Source organism: Puma concolor, chromosome D2 (assembly GCF_028749965.1).
Source record: "Puma concolor isolate L17-30 chromosome D2, mPumCon1.1.hap2, whole genome shotgun sequence".
NCBI lineage: Eukaryota > Metazoa > Chordata > Mammalia > Carnivora > Felidae > Puma > Puma concolor.
The window spans coordinates 45,833,776-45,851,696 of NC_141677.1; the positions used below are offsets into that span (position 1 = coordinate 45,833,776).

The following is a 17,921-nucleotide window of genomic DNA, read 5'->3' on the forward strand; positions in this document are numbered from 1 at the left end:
GCCTCTGCTCATCTGTCCACTGGCAAACACTTCTGGGGGCCCCTGGTGCTAGGTACTTCACCTGCATTCTTTCCCAATTATCAGGGTAGAAAATTAGGGAGAACAGTGAATGGGACTTGGTGTCAGTTCAGAGTGGCTCCCAGCTGAGATCAGTAGGTAGAACCCCATATTCAAAGGCCAGCAGTTGGTAAGTCCATGCTGGGCACTACAGGGAGAAACAAAGCCGGGGTCCAGCCTCACCCACCACCCAAATGAGCCTCTGTGAGCCTAAGACTGACATGGAAGGTCCCAGGAGGAAGTGTGTCTGAACCACGAGCTGGCGCCTGTTGGGAAGTGTAGCTTCTCTCCGAGTGTGGGTGCTCCCCCCTGCCCTCCATCCCACCCAAATCTGGGGCTTAAGGAAAACTGTTTGTAGAGACTGGGGGTGGGGGGAGTCCTGGAGGAGGAGACGGCATATGTCTCCACTCCAGGGCTCTACAAATCTCTGCGCTGTGCCTCTGGACACACTCCCAAGTAGGATGTTCCTGGAAGCCAAGTGGGCCCCCTGTGAAGATTGCTCAGCTCTAGGCTCTTCACTTGGCTCCTGCTGCCTCCTCCAAGAGGGGACCCTTCCACCCCGACACTCACTCATCTCAGCCAGGCCTGAGTCCCCAGGTCTCTACCAGATTTGCCTTTTTGGATTTTTAAAGTCTTTATACTTCAATAAAAAAGTTTATTATCAGGACGCCTGGGTAGCTCAGTTGGTTAAGCGTCCAACACTTGGTTTCGGCTCAGGTCATGATCTCACAGTTTGTGAGTTTGAACCCCTCACCAGGCTGTGTGCTGACAGCATGGAGTCTGCTTGGGATCCTCTCTCTCCCTCTCTCTGTATGCCCCCCAACATAAATGAATTACAATTTAAAAAATTTATTATCAAAGGCAAGAAATAAACAAAATGCCTTGTGATGTGATCTCACCCTGATTGTGTGATATCCTGGCACATCCTCAGCTTCTTCATCTGTGGAGTGGGTGACCAGCCTTGGTTCTGGGAGGGGGGTGGTTGTGAAGATGTGATGGACTCATGTGGGCTGAACCTAAGGGCAGGGCACCCCATGGAAAGGGTGAAGCTGGGCGCCACTGGGCAACCCCGGGCATCATTGAGGGAGCAGACGCTGTTCTTGATGAGCTCGGGGAAGAGAGAGAGCCTTGTCAGAGGGAAGGACAAAGGCTCCTGTCCAATGTCCAGGAGGCCAAGCAGAACAGTCTCCCCTGAAATACACATATACACACACATTCACACTGACACACACTCTCATACTTATGCGCATGAGCGCGCGCACACACACACACACACACACACACACACACACACACACACACTTTCACACATGTATACTACCATCATCAAACCTTCTGTGGACAGATACCCAGGGACCTGTATCTCAGGGAGCCCGCAGGACTGAGCAACTGGGCATGTGCACTCCCCGCTCCGCTACTTAAAGGTGGGGACAGACCCCGTGGCTGTGAGTCGCCATAGCTGTGACACTCGTTCCTTTGTGCTTCACTGGACACAGCAGTCATCAGCTCGAAGAGCAGCTCCAGGCTCGGTCCATGCTGGATGCAGGAACAGACAGCCAGCCAATCAAGCAGGGATGCTAAGGAAGGAGGAAATTTGGGAGACGGGGCACAGCTAATATCCTGAGCACCTTGTGCCCTTGACTTCTCTGTGGGCTTGAGAAAGGACGGCCCTACTTCAGGATGAACCCTCCTTCAGGGCCCAGAACCCAGGAGCCCAGCTGTGTGGCCACCCCAGCTTCACCCAGCAGGTGGGACGGCTACCAGAGCAGCACTTCCAGCCTGGACCAACCTCTACCCATCAGTCCCACGGTAAGCCAGAGGCCAGCGTGTGCACACACAGAGCCTCCCCTCCCCTCACCCTGGCCTCCATGTTGGGAACACACAGGGGCTTTGACAGGGAGATAGAAATGGCCTGAGCTCTACTGTAGGACCTTGGTCATGTTACTGGACCTCTCTGAGTCTATCCCACAAAGAGGACAAGGAAGACAGTGTAGGGAATGTCTTTCCCTGTGGAGTGCATTCGAGGAACAGAAAGGTCAACCCTAAAGGACAAGGGGCTGGAATGGCACAGATCTGTCCTTGGCTGCATCCATTCTTTTCTGAGGGTGGTTGGATGTCCCATGAAGCCTTCCAGAGAGGAAGACATACCCTAGGTCTCTGGATTTGTCCAGCCCAGAGTGAGGTGTTAGGTGCCTTCTGTTGCGTCCAAGATCCTGCCAGGGCCCCAGGACCATAGCCCCCAAACCCACTGTTAACTGGGGAGGGCTGGCCCTTAGGACCCTGGGATGCAGGCCTATATCCTGGATAGGATGGAAAGGCTCTGTAGCTATAGGAGGCAAGGCAGAGACTAACTTGTCCTCCTTCCCAGGAAAGGAGCTAGGGCAGAGGGGTCTTTAAAGCCCTTTGTACTGGCCTATAGGGTCATGACCTCCCTGGGAGGTCATGGGAGACTTAAGTGTTCTTTTTTTTTTTTTTTTTTTTTAAGTTTATTTATTTAATTAATCTCTACACCCAACATCAAACTCCATGACTCCGGGATCAAGAGTCATATGCTATTCTGACCGAGCAAGCCAAGTGCCTCGTAAGCTTTCTTTTTAAAGGGAAATTCCTGGCATCCTGGGTCAGCGTAGCCATGGCGGCTCGTGTCCTTTCCGCTTGTGTCCGCCGACTGCCTGCGGCCTTCGCGCCGCTGCCCCGGGTCCCCACGCTGGCCGCAGTCCGGCCGCTCAGCAACACCCTCTGCCCCGCGGGGGCCCGGACGAGGCCTGGGGTTCCGCATCCTGCCTCGGTGCTCACGCAGGTTCCAGTAACACAGTTGTGCCGCCAGTATAGTGATGCGCCCCCTTTGACGTTAGAGGGAATCAAGGACCGTGTTCTTTATGTCTTGAAACTCTATGACAAGATCGACCCTGAAAAGCTCTCGGTAAATTCCCACTTTATGAAAGACCTGGGCTTAGACAGTTTGGACCAAGTGGAGATTATCATGGCCATGGAGGACGAATTCGGGTTTGAAATCCCTGATACAGATGCTGAGAAGTTAATGTGTCCACAAGAAATTGTAGATTACATTGCAGATAAGAAGGATGTTTATGAATAAAATATCAGACCCCTTTTTTTCACTGAGAGAAGACTCAGAAGATGCTGGCAAGTGTCTGGAAGTGAGAACACGTTTTGGCATTATTACTGCCTTTGACAGAGTGATTCTGTTTAGACTTGTATTTAAATTGTCTGTTTTGCCCTTTGAAAATAAATCTATAAAACCAAAAAAAAAAAAATAAATAAATAAAGGGAAATTCCTTTCCTCTCTCCCATGCCAGGCATCAAACTCAGCCCCATTCCATTATACTGTGACAGTCTTTGAGGCTGGGGGTCTTGAGGAGAGGGGCTCTACCCAACCCCACCACCCCAGAGTCTACAGGGCCTAGAATACCATTGCGGACCATCTTGAGTGCTTGGGTCAGGGCCATATAGTGGAGAGAAAGCCACCCACGGGATGGCTCTGCCTTCTCCCCAAGGAAAGGTAGACTTACTCCAGCCATGTTCCTCCTTGTCAGACATGTGTCTGTCTGTCCGACCAGCCTCCAACAGATGATCCTAGAATCCTTGTGCCTCTGTGTCATGGTATAGGAGCTTGAGCTTGACTTCAGAGAGATCTGAATTTCCACTCTGGTTCAGCCACTTCCTAGTAGTGTGGCAAGTGGCTGTGCCACTCTGAGCCTCAGTCTCCCTACCCACCCTATGGGAACCCTAACCCTTCTTTCTCGGGGCTATTTGAAGATGACAGGATAACGTGATGCTCTTATTTCTCTGTCTCTCCGCAGGCAGCCAGGGCTCAGGCTGCTGCCTGGATACCTTTCCCCACAGTTGATGTTCCGGACCATGCCCACTACACCCTGGGCACAGTGATCCTGCTGGTGGGGCTCACGGGGATTCTGGGCAATCTGATGGTCATCTATACCTTCTGCAGGTACCTGGTTGGTGGGCATGGGCACTGAGGGCAGCTGGCCATGCAAAGACAGGGCAGGAATTCTAGTGCCAGTTCTGCCAGGGCTCCGTTGAGCCTGGGTGGGGACACCACGGCCAGGCCCTCAGTGGTCTCAGGGCAGGCCTCCATCTTCCAGCTCAGGGAAGGGGCCAAAGAGTAGTCCAGGGCAACTTGAGTGGCACATGCCAATGGGCCCCAGGCATAGTTTCTGTAAGACAAATGTCCCTACAATACCCGAGCCTCTGTCCATTCTACCCTGCTCTCAGCTTACCTCCATGTCACCTGCCCCAGTGGGTGTCCTTCCTCTGCCTCAAAGAGCAGCCCAGGCAACAGGACCCTTAATCCTCAAGACTCTCAGCAGCCACCCTTGGAAACCACCCCCAGCTTCTTTCCCCACTTGCCCCATTCTTGGGCTGAATGGTGAGACAGGAGGTGAAGAAGTGAATTCTGACCCTACTACCTATTAGCTGAACCGACTTTGAACAAGTCACTTATCCTCTGGGAGTCCGTTTTTCTTGTTGGCAAAACAGAGTTGTGATTGATTTCACGGAGTCAATGTGATGGTTAAGTAAATCTACGCCTGTGCAGTGCCCATCAAATAAGTGTTTGAATCCTGGCAGTGCCACTTACTGAGCCTTGTTATCTGGAAGAAGCCACTTCCTGGGTGGGAACCTCCGTGTTCCCATCTGGAAAAGAGGGAGGGGATAGATGCAAAGATGGATAATTATGGGAGAGAAGTCTGTGAAAGTGCCTGACCTGTAGGGCACAGCCTGGGCCATCCCCGAGGGTGAAGACTGCAGAAATACTGAAATGAGGGGGACAAGGAGGGGCACCTGAGGAGGAAGATGTGAGAAGCTCTGCGGGAGGAGCCACTTGGGAGAACTTGGCCTGGAGGGGTTCAGAGGAGTGAGGGGTGTGTCCAAGGAGAGAGTGTGGGTCATGCACAGGGTTCCAGAGGGAGAGAGGAGGAAACAGATGAGCCCTAGAGCTAGCTCCTGCTTCTGCTGGGCTGCACGACACTCTGGGAGTGGTATTGCTCTCCATACAGGGCAAGAGTTGCTGTCTTTCAGGGGACCTCACTTCTTAGTCCACACTGTCAGGCTCCAGAGCTATCTGGCTGGTGCTGGCTAGGCAGCAAGACGGATTGTGGCCCAGTGGCTGGTGACTGTACATGTGCACATGTGTGCGTGGGCACACGTGTGTGTGTGTACATGTAGTTCAGGGAAGTTCCCCAGCAGAAGCACCTCCTGATAGCTTCTGACCCTCCACAGGAGCAGAGGACTCAGGACACCTGCCAACATGTTCATTATCAACCTCGCGGTCAGTGACTTTTTCATGTCCTTCACCCAGGCCCCTGTCTTCTTCGCCAGCAGCCTCCATAAGCGGTGGCTCTTCGGGGAGGCAGGTAGACGTTCAGGGTTCCCTCATGCTGGAGGGAGGAGGAGGGTTGTGGTGGGCCATGCCCACAGTGGAGGGTGGCCTTGGACAAGGAGGTGATATGCTCTTCCTGGGCAGAGAATGGGTGGCCGCCCTCAATCCCATGAGTGAGCAAGAGGGAAAACTCAGCTTCTGGGCCAGATGTGGCAAGTAGCCAGGCTGGAGAGGGGCTCAGGGCTGCTTTTCTGGAGAGAAGGCAGGAGCTGAGTATGTGACATCCTCAGACGCTCCCTCCCCTGGGGTACCTCATGGGCTCCTGCCAAGATCTGAGGTCAGGGAGCTGTGCCCACAGGCTGCGAGTTCTATGCCTTCTGTGGGGCTCTCTTTGGCATCACCTCCATGATCACCCTGATGGCCATTGCTCTGGACCGCTACCTGGTGATCACGCACCCACTGGCCACCATCGGGGTGGTGTCCAAGAGGCGGGCGGCGCTTGTCCTGCTGGGCGTCTGGCTCTATGCCCTAGCCTGGAGTCTGCCACCCTTCTTTGGCTGGAGTAAGTGGACTGGGGGAATCGGGAGAGGGGAAGATAAGCTGGGAAGGGCATGTTCAAGGGGCAGGTTGGTAGACTCGGGGTGGCCAGCTGGCAGGTGGGGCCAAGGGAGTGCTTGAGGCTCAAGGCAGATGGATATTCAGGGCACACGACTAGCAGCAGGGAAAAAACTGATGTGCCATCAGCAATCAGAGTGTGACCTGGGTTTCCCTCTCCCAGTACAGGGGAAGACCACATGGCTCTTGGGTGGTGGGAAGTGACAGGTGTATCCAATGCTGAGTTGCAGAGTCAGACACGCAGGCGTTGGGGTGTGGGGCTTGAGCGGGTAGGAGAGTTAGCAGGAAGGCACCCACCTTTCTGTGGCAGGATCGAGCACCTGGCCGAATCTGGTGGAGTGAGACCCTGGGGCTATGGTGAGGTCTCTGTTCCAAACTGGCAAAAATGGGCAGCAGTGGGCTTTGCCTGCTAAAACTGGCTTGGAAAGCTCCCCTCCAGGTGCCCTGCTTTCCGCACTGAACTGGGAAGGGCAGGGCTTGGGACCAGTGTTCAGGGATCCCAGACCCCACCTCCAGAGCCCCTGCTGGAGGAGGAGCCTGAATCACACTACCCTGAAGGCTGAGCACCTGCCCCCCACCCCGGATTCCAGGCGCCTACGTACCAGAGGGGCTGCTGACCTCCTGCTCCTGGGACTACATGAGCTTCACGCCATCAGTTCGAGCCTACACCATGCTCCTCTTCTGCTTTGTGTTCTTCTTGCCCCTGCTGGTCATCATCTACTGCTACATCTTCATCTTCAGGGCCATCCGGGAGACAGGCCAGTAAGAGCTGGGTGCGAGGAGGGGCTGGATGGGAGGGTAGCCATACCCCTTTCCAGGGTGCCCCTACCCTGCCCCCAGGCTCACATGTGCACCCACCCAGGACATTCCCAGCTCCAGGTGGGCAAAGACAAGCTGAGCACACGTGCGTAGTAGATGGGATGTCTAGAGATGAGAGCAACCTGGGTGCTTAGAGGAGTCTCAGAAGATGGGGACTTCTGAGGAGGGGACCTTTAGGCTAGGTCAGGAGGTCTGTGGGGGTAGAGAAGACATCACAGGGGGAACCACAAGGAGTCAGCTTAGGCTGGATGTGGTGGAGAACTTTTTGGGAGTCAGGGCTTCCTGCATTGGAGGGAATGACCAGGTAGGTCCAGGCAGCCTCCCCCACAGCGGCCATGATCATGGCACTCACTGCATCCAGAGTGGGGTCAGACTCGGACTTTGCACCTGTCCTAGGGCTCTCCAGACCTTCAGGGCCTGCGAGGGTGGTGGTAGGTCCCCCCGGCAACGGCAGCGGCTGCAGAGAGAGTGGAAAATGGCCAAGATCGAGCTGCTGGTCATCCTTCTCTTCGTGCTCTCCTGGGCCCCCTACTCCATTGTGGCCCTGATGGCCTTTGCTGGGTGAGCAGTGCCTAAGGGGCTGGGGCAGGGGCCGGAGAGGGGAGGGAGGAGGGTAAGGGGACACTCCTCAGTCTAAGCCCAAGCCAGCCATCCCCACAACCGAAGTCAGTCCTCAGAACTTTGTTCATTCTCCCCGGGGCTGTAAGGTTCCCTGCAGGAGATGGGCCCACCCACTCCTGGAGGCACTGGAACACATACCAGGTTAGGGGTGCGGGGAGCTCTGGACCACAGTGGATTTGACCTGAGGGCCTACAAGGGCTACCAGGTCCTGCCAGATCCCACGGGAACACTTGACTCTCCCTGAGTTTCTGGCTCCCTCTTCACCTGTAGACACACAGCCAGGAGAGCCACTCACCCCCTGCCTGCTCGTCCTTTGTGGCTAGAGTCTGGGGACCTTGATGTCCACAGCAGCATGGACATAGGCCAGAATGCAGGAGCACTTTGAGACAGTGATACTTATTAATCCTGGGACTTGTTTGGGTACAAGACCTCCTTGTGCAGGAATGGCCTGGTCCTCCCTAAAGATCTCTGGTGAAATCACTCTAAGGCAGCCAGGGAAGCAATGGGTCTCAGGGTTGGGTGGGGTGGGGGAGGAGATGGGCGGAGGGCCAGAGTCACTGGGGGTGGGTAGGGCTTATTGCCAGCAGCACAGGCTCCAAGCTATAGTGGACCTGGTGGAATCTCCCAACCTGGCACATCTTCCTCTCAGCTGCCCTCCCTCAACTGCTCCCCTGGTTCCCGCTCACCTCCGGTCAGAACGCTCCCTGCATGGCAGTCCCTCCTGGGGGGCTGACTTGGCTGTGCTGGTTTGGGCCAGGTTGGGCTGTGCCCTGCAGGGCCTGGCCTAGAGGAAGAAGGTTCCTGAGTGGGAAGGTGGGCTGTGGAGGCTCTAGGAGGGCCAGCTGGTAGGGGGACCGCTGCTTCTCTGTCCTAGGTACGCGCATGTGCTGACACCCTACATGAACTCGGTGCCAGCTGTCATCGCCAAGGCCTCTGCCATCCACAACCCCATCATTTATGCCATCACCCACCCCAAGTACAGGTGCGGCCCTCCTCCGGGACCCAGCCCCAGGTCTCCAGACCCACCCTCATGGGCACAGAGGGCCTGAAGCAGTGAATGGGGGCAGAGGCCAGCCATCTTTCCTATCTCTCATGTATATGGGGACCTCTAGCAGCTGGGAACAGCCAGTGACCCTAGGTGGGGTCTGGAGCTGCTGTGCACCCCCTCTACCCACTGCCCCAGTTTCCCAGGGGGCTCAGCTTGGAGGGACATCAGAGCTCCCTGGGCATTGTCCAATCCTGACTATGGAATTTTTGGAGCCAGGGCCCAAAGGCAGCCAAGGTGGCCAATAAGCAGTGATACCTGCTAGAAAGAGAAACCCCCAGAGAGCAATGTCCTAGAGAGACCACAGTCGGGAGAGTTCAAGGGCCCTAGCAGAGGCCTGGGACTGGTTCTGGCCCAGAGCCTTCTCTGCTGATAGAATCCCGGCACAGCTGGCCTCTTGCATGAGGAGTCCTTCAGTGCTTTCTTTTGCCTGGTGGTGTCAGTAACTCCCCACCCTGCTGAGGCCAGCTGCAGGCTCAGAGGAGCGTCCCTGGTCCCCATTGGAAGAGATGTGCCTTGGGCCAGCCACGTGAGAGATGAAACCAAGCACCTTGCTGAACCTGCTACCCAAAGCCTCTCCCTCCATGCCCATGGCCTCAGTGTCTGTCCATCCCCAACACTATGAGCCTGTCAGTCTCTTTCACCCCAGCATCTGTCTGTCCTTCCTCATCACCTCCTCTGACTGCCAGTGTCTTTTTGTCCATCGCCATCACCCTATCAATTGTCTGTCCTCATAACTACAATGTTTGAAACTCCCCCAATTCCCCAGTGGCTTTCTCTCCACTCCCATTAGCCCTGTATCAGTCTGTTGGTCCACCCCCATCTCCTAACCAAATGTGTTGTTCTTGCAGAATGGCCATTGCCCAGCACCTGCCCTGCCTGGGGGTGCTGCTGGGCGTGTCGGGCCAGCGCACTGGCCCCTACGCCAGCTACCGCTCTACCCACCGCTCCACACTGAGCAGCCAGGCCTCGGACCTCAGCTGGATCTCTGGACGGAGACGCCAGGCATCCCTAGGCTCAGAGAGTGAGGTGGTAAGAATGCTGGGCCCTTGCTGGCTAGCACCTTGCCCTCCTTTCCTCAACCAGGCCAGCCTCAGGCCTCTGGGCAAGGCTGCCTCTGAGACTCAGGGACCCTCAGGACCCTGGGATGCGGTCAGGAAGAGCCCTTCACAACTGTTCCATGGCTTTCCCTTGCACCATCCGCCCCTGACAGGCAGGGACCCTGGTGAGGCAATGCATTGGCCCAAGGTCACCCAGGAGCAGGACCAGGACTGAACATGCATCTTCCAGTTCTAGGCCATCTCTCTTCCATGCTGGCATTATTCCAGGAGCTTAGAGCCACAGCTTGAAAAGACAGGCATTTGTGGCCCTAGAGGGGCCTCCCAAGAGACAGGCAGGAGCTAGCTGTCCCCAGGAGAGACTTCTGTGCTATGGGCTCCTGTCTCCCAGCCACACCTGGGCTTCTCCATCACTGTAACTACAGGGCCCACCATGGGCCTCACCAAGAATCGCCACTGACCTTTTGCCACTGCTTCCATCCCTGGAGGTCTCTGTTAAGGGGCTGAGGGAGGAGCTGCCAGCGGTCCCTGCCTTGAACCACTGTAGTGCACGACATCAAAGAGTGAAGACAGACCCATCCCACATGCTTAGGAAGGCACACAAATGCACACACACACACACACATGAACACATGCACTCAGAATTTGCAGGGATTTGGTGACCAGCAAGCCTACAGTATCACAGACCCTGCCTCAGTGAATATCTGTGTGGACGACGGAGAGACACTTGGCTGGGGAAGAGGGCAAGAGCAAGACTCTGGAACGTCCCTCTCACCTCATAGTGACTCTCTCACCTTCCCCAGGGCTGGATGGACACGGAGGTGGCAGCTGTGTGGGGGGCTGCGCAGCAAGTGAGTGGACGGTTCCCCTGCAGTCAGGGCCTGGAGGACATGGAAGCCAAGGCCCCTGTCAGGCCCCAGGGACGGGAAGCAGAGACGCCTGGGCAGGTGATTGGGCCCGGCACCTGCCAGTCTATAAGGGGGTGGGGACAGGGGGCAAGTAGCCCAGGGAGTGGCCTGGAAAGGGGAGCTGTTCTTGTGGGCGGGCCCAATGCCCTCTGGGAATCACTCCCTCCCCACCCAGATTTCCCTTGCCTGCCTGGGGTGCCTGGGGGTCTCTGTGACTCCAAGATGCTCCGAGCATGCCTGAATGTGGTCTGTGACTGTACCTGAGAGTGTCTGTGATTGCGTGACCCTGACTATGCACATGCATGGCAGGTAGGTGGTGGTAGCTCTACAGTGCTGTGATGATTGTATAGCTTGTGTGTGTAAGTATGTGTGACCGTGACAGTATGTGGTATGTGGTGTGCAGTGAGTCAGTGGAGTGTAACTTGTGCATGTGTGTGACCATGTGCCCAGCACACATTCTCTGTCTCTGTGACACCACAGGGCATAGGACTGAGTATGCCCCAACCTGTCCGCTCTAAACTGCGTGTGCCCACGCTGTCTGCGTGACTGGAGGCTGGATGTACCTGGGGGGTGGGTGTTGTAAGCTGTTATGTGCTCGCTATGAATGCCCTGAGATTAGGATGTCACCCAGAATACTTGTGGCTATTAAAAGAAGGCCAGCTGTCAGCCCAAGTGCCTATGGAACGGAATGTCGATGGTGATTAGAGAAGGCCATATTCTGGAACGCTGGAAATGCCGTGTGCACAGGCCCCGAGGCTACCCTTCCCCCTCAGCTGACAGCTCTCTACCCAGCCCCTCTGTTCACAATGGTGCAACACCCCCAGCTCCTGGGATCTCTTGTGCTTCCCTAGCAAGCCTAAGACCATGTCCTGCCTTACGTCCCCAAGGCTGCCCCCTGGGTGTCCCAGAGAGGGGGAGCCCTGGGCTGCCCCCTGCAGTTGCAGAATCCCTGCCTCTCCCAGGAGCACAGCTCCCTCGATGCTCCAGCTCCAGGGACGACTCACCCCCTAGCCCTGACCCTGGGCACTGTGAACAGCCACAGAGGCCAGGACGGAGACAAGTAGTGAGGAAAGGCAGTGGAGGGAATGTCCTGGAGGGAATACTGGGCCGGGCTAGGGCACTGGGCAGGGAGGGACAGCATATCAGCCATCACCTAACACGTGTGATAAGCACTGCCATCGAGGTATCAGCACACAGGGTGCTGAAAGCAGAGGCAAGTCCCCGAGGCCTCCCCAGGAAAGGTGGAGGTGAAGCAAGGGTTGCCAGGCAGGACGGGGGTGATGTTGAGCAGTCCAGGCCAAGAAAAGAGCCTGTGTGAACACAGTGGAGCTACTGGGGAGCTTGGCGTGTCCTGGAACAGAATGTTGCTCTGTGACCCAGGAGCAGCCAGAGGGACTCCGGGAGCTAGTGGTGGGGAGAGAAGAGGAGAAAAGAAGGGCAAGAGGTGGTAGGAACTGTGGGGAGGCCCAATCAGATACTGACCTGAGGGGTCTCTAGCCTTGACCCTGGGGGGAGCAGGGAGCCCTTGGAGGACTTAGCTAGGGCTTTGAGGTAGGCTCGGTCGACCTTGCAGGGTGGTTGGTTTCCCTGCAGCGGCTGGAGAAGGACAGCTGGAATGTAATGAGCGGGCAGGGAGAAGCCTGGAGGAAGCTGGTGCTGTAAGACAGGCAAGAAATGAGGCGACTGCGGCCGCAGGGTGAGAGGAGACGCAGGCCCCCCAGAGGGAGTAGAGGAAGAGGACAACTGGACGGGTGGGGGTGAGGGGAGCTCAGTTCTGACTGACTGCAGGAGTCTGAGAGCCTAGGGGATGGCCCCGGGGGGGAGGTCTTGCTGGTGGCCTTAGGTATTGCAGGCTCCATCCTCCAGGCCACAATGTGGCCTCGGAGAAGGCCCATCCCCCAGCCAGGACACAACCTGGCCTCTCCATGCGACCGCACTTCACTGCTTGGTGACCCTAAACATGGAGGGTCACTGGGAGAATGCTCCCAGTGGGACCCTCCTGGAGCTAAACATATGTGTGCTGTTTGCTTTCAGACCAAGGGGCTGCTCCCCAGCCAGGACCCCAGGATGTAGGGTGCCCATTGGCTCACCTTTTCTTCTGGGACACATCCAGCTCCCTCACCTCCCCCTCATACACACAGACCCAAGATCACCCCATGAGCCTTCAGGCTTTGGAAGTGGCCCTGTCACCCAGGCTGTGCTGGATTCGGGGCCCCACACCCCAAAACACCTGCCCTGCCATGTGCTCGGCACCCACTTCTCATCTCAACAGCCTGCACCCCAGGCTCAGCCCAGGCCCTCCTGCTTCCCGGAGTCATCTGCCTCTCCTCAAATGCTGTGTGCTGTGATTGTCCAGGCGATGACAATGGCGATGGCTCCGTGGGACACGCCAGCTAATTGCGAGCTGCCGCTGCACCCGGGCTGGGCATTTCACTGACGTGGGCAGGCCAGCACTGCATCTCCCGCGGCCAGCAGTTGAAGCCGAGCACAGACTTTCATGCACCGGAATCTGTTCTTCACCGCTATCCCCTTCCTGCTTCCCCAGTGCTATTTCTGCCATGGCCCACCCTCTTGTGCACACATACATTTTCGGGCACACTCTTCTACCTGCACATGTCTGCATGCCCACCAAACACATGTGTGCACACACTGCACCTGTGGCGTGTCTCGAATCAGTGACCTAAGATCATCCCAGGGCTGTATCGCTCTGACAGCATATAGGAAAATAAAAAGCAGAGAAGCATGGTCTTCACCTGTTGGTGTCGCGATGGGAGAGAGACCCAGGGCCTGGCCTCTGATGCCCGCAGCATCTCTTTCTCCCCTCCCTCTGTCCCCCACCTTGCAACTCTCACTCCTGAAGCCTCCACCTCAAACTGCGAGGGGAAGAATGGAGGAGGGACAAAGACCAGGCTTGTCCCCACCCCCACTCCCCAGTGAGCTGCTGTTATCAGGAGGCGGTTCATGCCCAGCCTGTGGGCACCAGCTCCTCTCTGGCTGGGTCTCCCAGGGGAGGCAGACGGAGGGAGGCTGGCCTTCCCCTTTAAGAGCATCCTTCCCATCACCCCTCCCTTTCCCCAGAGGCAGCATCAGGCAGTGTGGGTGCCAGAGTCCAGAGAAAGAGCCTGCAGCTCCAGGTACTGCCTAGCCCGGGGCTTCCCCTCCCCCTACAGGGTGGGCTTCTTTCTTTCCCCACACTGGTCATACCTCGCTGCCGGGTCCTTTCCAGCTTGGCAGGACAGACCCCTCCTAGGAAAGGGGGTAACCCTGGAGGTGGGGATGGATGGGAGGGGGCCTGGGAGTGAAGTAGGGGATGGTATGGGGAGGGTGGGGTGCTGGCCATGAGCTTCCTGGATTTCCTGGCTTCCCGGGCCAGGCCTGGGCAGGGGGGCAGCCTGGGCTGTCTGATACCCAACAGAAGAGGTGGTGTAATGGGGGAAAGAATACAGGTCCTTCTTTGACGTCTTCCACTTGATATTCTTGTGAACTTGGGCAAGTTACCAAATGTCCCTGTGATGTGGGGATGCTACCATACATGTTGTATGTGCCAGGCCATGAGGTGGGGTGATGTCAACTGGGAATTCGTCACACCCCAGGCCCACTCTGAGTCTTCAGGGCCTAGCCAAGGCTAGAGCCTTCCCAGAGGGCCAAAGAACTGCCAGCCCTGTCACCTTCACCTTCCCTGAGCCTCAGTTTCTCCAATCAGAGCCAGTTTGGGCCTTGATCTATCTCCAGACCACACAGGGCCTGAAGTGTCTTCTGAGGAAGGGCTTCTGGAGGTATCTTGGCCCAAAGAACACACTGGCTGGAGTCCCAAGGGGCCTAGGCCCCCAGGTCCCCACCCAGAACACACTGTCTCTGGGTTACAAGCTAGACACACACCGCACGCACTTCCCCCTCCTTATGCCTTCTGGCCCCACATCCCAGCAGCTGAGCAAATGGCATCTCCTCCCCTCCTCCCTACCCACTGCCATTCCAGTGCAAAGGGCATGGGGGCCTGGCGTGCAACATTGGCAGCTGGAGCTTTCCATGCTGCTGTCAAGTTTTCCAGAGCACAAATGAGACAGGAGAGCCAGGAATAACCTCTGGGCCCCTAGAGGGTCTGGAGGGTGTGGGCCTGCCTCAGACCTGCTTTCAGACCCTGTGCCAAGACCCTGTGCCCTTCGCCCCCATGCCTGGCCTGGGAATCGGGAGGTGCCTGCAGCCACGGGGAACCCATTATTTGGCACAAGCCCAATAGAAATGAGCACCATTCAGGTGCTCCAGCATGGCCTGGGTCCACTCCCTGTGTGACCTTGGGGAAGGCACTTAACCTCTCTGAACCCTGGTTCCTGCAGGCCAAGGTGGCAGCCTCTCAGAATCTGAGGGGATAATGGCATGAGGGACCTGGAGCTGAGCTCAGCCATGACCATGGACACAGTTATTATTTGATCATTTTTATGGCTGGACAACCCTGGACCAATTGCCAGTCTCCTGAACAGAAGCTCTGTCCAGACCAGCTGGAGGCTCAGCTTGGTCCCAGGCTTTCTACTGGGTAAGCTTCAACCTCAGAGTCCTCACCAGGGAGCACAGGGCGAAAAGACACAAATTGCAAAGCCCCAGTCTTCTGGGCAAATGGGTGGGTTGAGCTGGGCCGAGAGAACACACATCTGGGCTCTCTAAAGGGCAGAGGGAGCAAGGAGGAGAGAGCATTATCACTAACCTGGCCAGTCCCCCATCCTGCCCCTTGGGGGGTGCTGGGTGCTGGACACCCCTCCCCAGGGGCAATATTAGCCGTGTGAGTCACGGTGGGAGGCTGCGGGCGGGCAGAGTGTAGGGTTACAGTCCATTTATGGGCGCAGCAGAGGGCAGATATCAGTGTCGATGGCATTCGTTCCCAGCTATTCTTAGGAGCCTCTCAGGAGCTCCACACAGCCTGGCCAGGCAGCAAGGGACGGAGCAGGCAAGGCTGGGGGTCGGGGGTAGGGGCCCAGGTATAGGCTGGGGAGGTGGGTGCGTGAGGGCCCTCTCATTCTTCTCTTCTCTTGTTCACAGAGGCTGCCGCTCTCAGCACCAGCATGTCTTACAGCGTGACCCTGACCGGGCCTGGGCCCTGGGGCTTCCGTCTCCAGGGGGGCAAGGACTTCAACATGCCGCTCACTATCTCCCGGGTGAGTGTGCACTGCCCACACAGCCTGGCACCCACAGGGGCGGGGCACACTCTGAGGAGGGTGTGCGCATCCCTCTGCTGTCCTCCCTGAGGCTCTCGGAGAGCAGAGCATGTCCCATCCATAGACTTGGGGCTGGGACTGGCTCCAACTGGATACTGCCGGCCACAGGCCCTTGGTTTTGGCCATAGCTGTTGTCTACCTGAGCTTACCAACCTGTTGTGAGTGTGAAACATGGGCAAGTGGTGGGTGTTTTGAGCCAAGAAGGAAAGGCCAAGTTTGCTGGGTAGGCAGGCTGGTGAACAGAGTATAGTGCCTTCCTAAGCCCTTCCCTGGGGAGGGTGGGCTCAAGGTGCTCCCCAGCCTGGACCATCTCCACGGAAGGGGGCAGCTGCTTTGGGGAGAGAGCACTCCTAGCATGGAAAGGGCAGGTGACAGGCCAGCACATAGATAGGTGGACAGACTGGTGACTTCAGCTGCCCTGCCATTGGGGCTCAGGGCTAGGCTAGGCTGGTAACTGGGCTCCAGTACCCCCTTCATCCCAGGCCCCAGGTAGCAGCCTCATCTCTACCCCCTTTCCTGGGCCTGCTGGGGATCTCCTACTGGTTTCCTCCCTCACCTGGCCGGGCCCCTACCCATTCAGCCACAGCGGCTCTGCCTACCTGTTTGACATTTTATTCCTCATGCTCACCTGGGCAAATGGTCCACATGTTCTGGAGTGTCTGTGGTCAGGGAACAACTTGCTGGGGATGTCACAGATCACTAGAGATTGTCTGAGTAGCTCTACTGCCTAGCCAGGAACACTCAAGTCCAGAGAGGTGATAAGCTAGATCTGCTTGGGAGAATCTGTCTTTGTTTTAACTACTGCTGTGTTCCCAGCACCTGTACCAGTGTCTAGAACACAGTAAGCATTCAGGCAACACTTGTCAAAGGACTCTCCCGCAAGTCTGGCTGAGCTGCGAGTCTCAGACCCTCTCTCCAGCGAGTCTGAAGGCCCTGAGGCTCAGGGTGGACTGTGAGATGTGGGAGGGCAAAGGCAAGCCCTGCCTGATGGGGTAGGGCTGAGGCTGAGCTCCTGTGCTGCTGGTGTGGGCACGAGGGGGCAGGCTGAGGTTCCAGGCTGTCACTGGAGGGTGATGGATGGGCCAGGGAGCTGGGACTGCTGCCCACCGGGGGACAGGGAGGCAGTGTCTTCTCAGGGCAGCAGAGCTCTGCTGTGGTTCTGGGGGTGGACGGTGGGCGCGGGCAGGGAGGCACTGAGGTGGGCAGTCAGTGCTTGGCAGAGGGGACAGGGAGCCAGTGCCCCCATGGAGGAGCGATCCTGCTTGTGGAACTTGGTGTGGGTATTTGGGGGGGATCCGAAGAAGGAGAAGCCCCATTCAGGGGTGACATAGGAACTTCATAATAGCTACAAAAGCCACACTCCTCCAGCGGGGGGCACTGGCCCAGCTCTAGTCCCAGGAAATGGCCATGTTCTCCATCCTGCCGGAGATCTTGTTCATCTGACTTGAGTCTCCACCCCTTCAGTCCCACTGTCCCAGAAACCGCAAGGTGCAGTACCAAAAGGACACCCAGAGCCTTGCACACCCTGCCTGATGATGTGGTGATACATGGGCATTTGAGTCCCAGTGGACACTGCCCCTCCCCCACTGGACCCTGCACTGCTCTCAGGTGGTTACAGGTTTCCTGTATGTCCAAGGAGGGGCCGTCTACCCTCATTGTCATGGATCCACAGGCCTCCCATGCCTCAGACTGAACCCACATCTCCCCCAGCCCTACAGTCCTCCAGGCCTCATGCTGGTGCTCCCTGCCCCATCCCTGCAGGTGGAAATTAGCCTCCTGTCGCAGTGGCACCCAGGATAGTCAATGACCTCACCCAGGATCTATGCACCACCTGGCCTCAGCCAGCCCAGGGCTTATATTGCAGCACAGAGGACTTAAGCTAGACAGCAGGAAGAATGTCCTCACTGCAAGGAAAGGGTGTATTGGGATGTCATGGAGCCAATGACTAGGGGGACCTTTAAAAATAGAACCCGCGGCTCATGCAGGGCATCGGGGGATAGGTACAATGGCCTCTCAGCCTCCTTCAGAGCCATGCCCCAAGTCATCAAGGCTGGGAACAGGCTGGGATGGATGCTGGATCCTCCCCAGGGCTTAGAACCTCTTCACAAATTTCTCGGGTGGGCCACTGATATCCTGGGCTTGGGCATCCCAGGCTCAGTGCTACTGGCCAGGTAGGGCCCAAGACACTCCCACCAGGCTGTGGTATTTCCTGCTGGGGCTCTCAAGGCCCTTCTG

At 57.0% G+C, this 17,921-nt stretch overlaps 3 protein-coding genes and 1 long non-coding RNA gene across 14 annotated transcripts in view; 3 read left to right on the forward strand and 1 right to left on the reverse strand.

Moving 5' to 3' along the window:
• The first annotated feature begins 1,517 nt into the window (after positions 1-1,517).
• OPN4 (opsin 4) lies at positions 1,518-13,227 on the forward strand. The gene is made up of 10 exons (XM_025917827.2): positions 1,518-1,866; positions 3,879-4,024; positions 5,314-5,447; positions 5,772-5,975; positions 6,619-6,790; positions 7,244-7,408; positions 8,343-8,450; positions 9,365-9,545; positions 10,375-10,518; positions 12,836-13,227. Exons 1-10 carry the CDS (start codon positions 1,738-1,740, stop codon positions 12,914-12,916), a joined length of 1,464 nt encoding a protein of 487 aa, XP_025773612.2. The 5' UTR covers positions 1,518-1,737; the 3' UTR covers positions 12,917-13,227.
• Positions 2,674-3,162, forward strand: LOC112871210 (acyl carrier protein, mitochondrial). The gene has a single exon (XM_086680200.1). The coding sequence runs from the start codon at positions 2,690-2,692 to the stop codon at positions 3,152-3,154; it is 465 nt and encodes a 154-aa protein (XP_086536326.1). The 5' UTR covers positions 2,674-2,689; the 3' UTR covers positions 3,155-3,162.
• On the reverse strand, positions 3,347-10,483 carry LOC147576032 (uncharacterized). 2 transcript variants are annotated; one of them, XR_015241684.1, is made up of 4 exons: positions 10,347-10,483; positions 7,200-7,304; positions 6,631-6,797; positions 3,347-4,728 (listed from the first exon to the last, which is right to left on the reverse strand). It is a non-coding gene; the product is annotated as an uncharacterized LOC147576032 (long non-coding RNA). The 2 variants fall into 2 exon arrangements; XR_015241685.1 differs by lacking the exon at positions 10,347-10,483 and adding an exon at positions 7,607-7,969.
• A 2,224-nt stretch (positions 13,228-15,451) lies between the features above and the next one.
• Positions 15,452-17,921, forward strand: part of LDB3 (LIM domain binding 3) — a 63,244-nt gene continuing 60,774 nt past the window's right edge. For 3 of the 10 annotated variants that reach the window (XM_025917734.2, XM_025917736.2, XM_025917737.2), the window contains exon 1: positions 15,478-15,626. In XM_025917734.2, coding sequence (XP_025773519.1) covers positions 15,534-15,626 — 93 coding nt within the window. In that variant the 5' untranslated portion in view covers positions 15,478-15,533. Of the gene's footprint in view, positions 15,627-17,921 lie in introns of all 10 variants that reach the window. The other 7 variants (XM_086680190.1, XM_086680188.1, XM_025917732.2 and 4 more) reach the window with 6 other exon arrangements.

Excerpts from the sequence above, each read along its gene's own strand:
- OPN4 (XM_025917827.2), top strand. The coding sequence starts at position 1,738 with ATGAACCCTCCTTCAGGGCCCAGAACCCAGGAGCCCAGCTGTGTGGCC. Across the intron at positions 5,976-6,618 it reads GCCACCCTTCTTTGGCTGGA|GCGCCTACGTACCAGAGGGG; the intron begins GTAAGTGGACTG and ends CCCGGATTCCAG. Across the intron at positions 6,791-7,243 it reads GCCATCCGGGAGACAGGCCA|GGCTCTCCAGACCTTCAGGG; the intron begins GTAAGAGCTGGG and ends CACCTGTCCTAG.
- LOC112871210 (XM_086680200.1), top strand. The coding sequence starts at position 2,690 with ATGGCGGCTCGTGTCCTTTCCGCTTGTGTCCGCCGACTGCCTGCGGCC.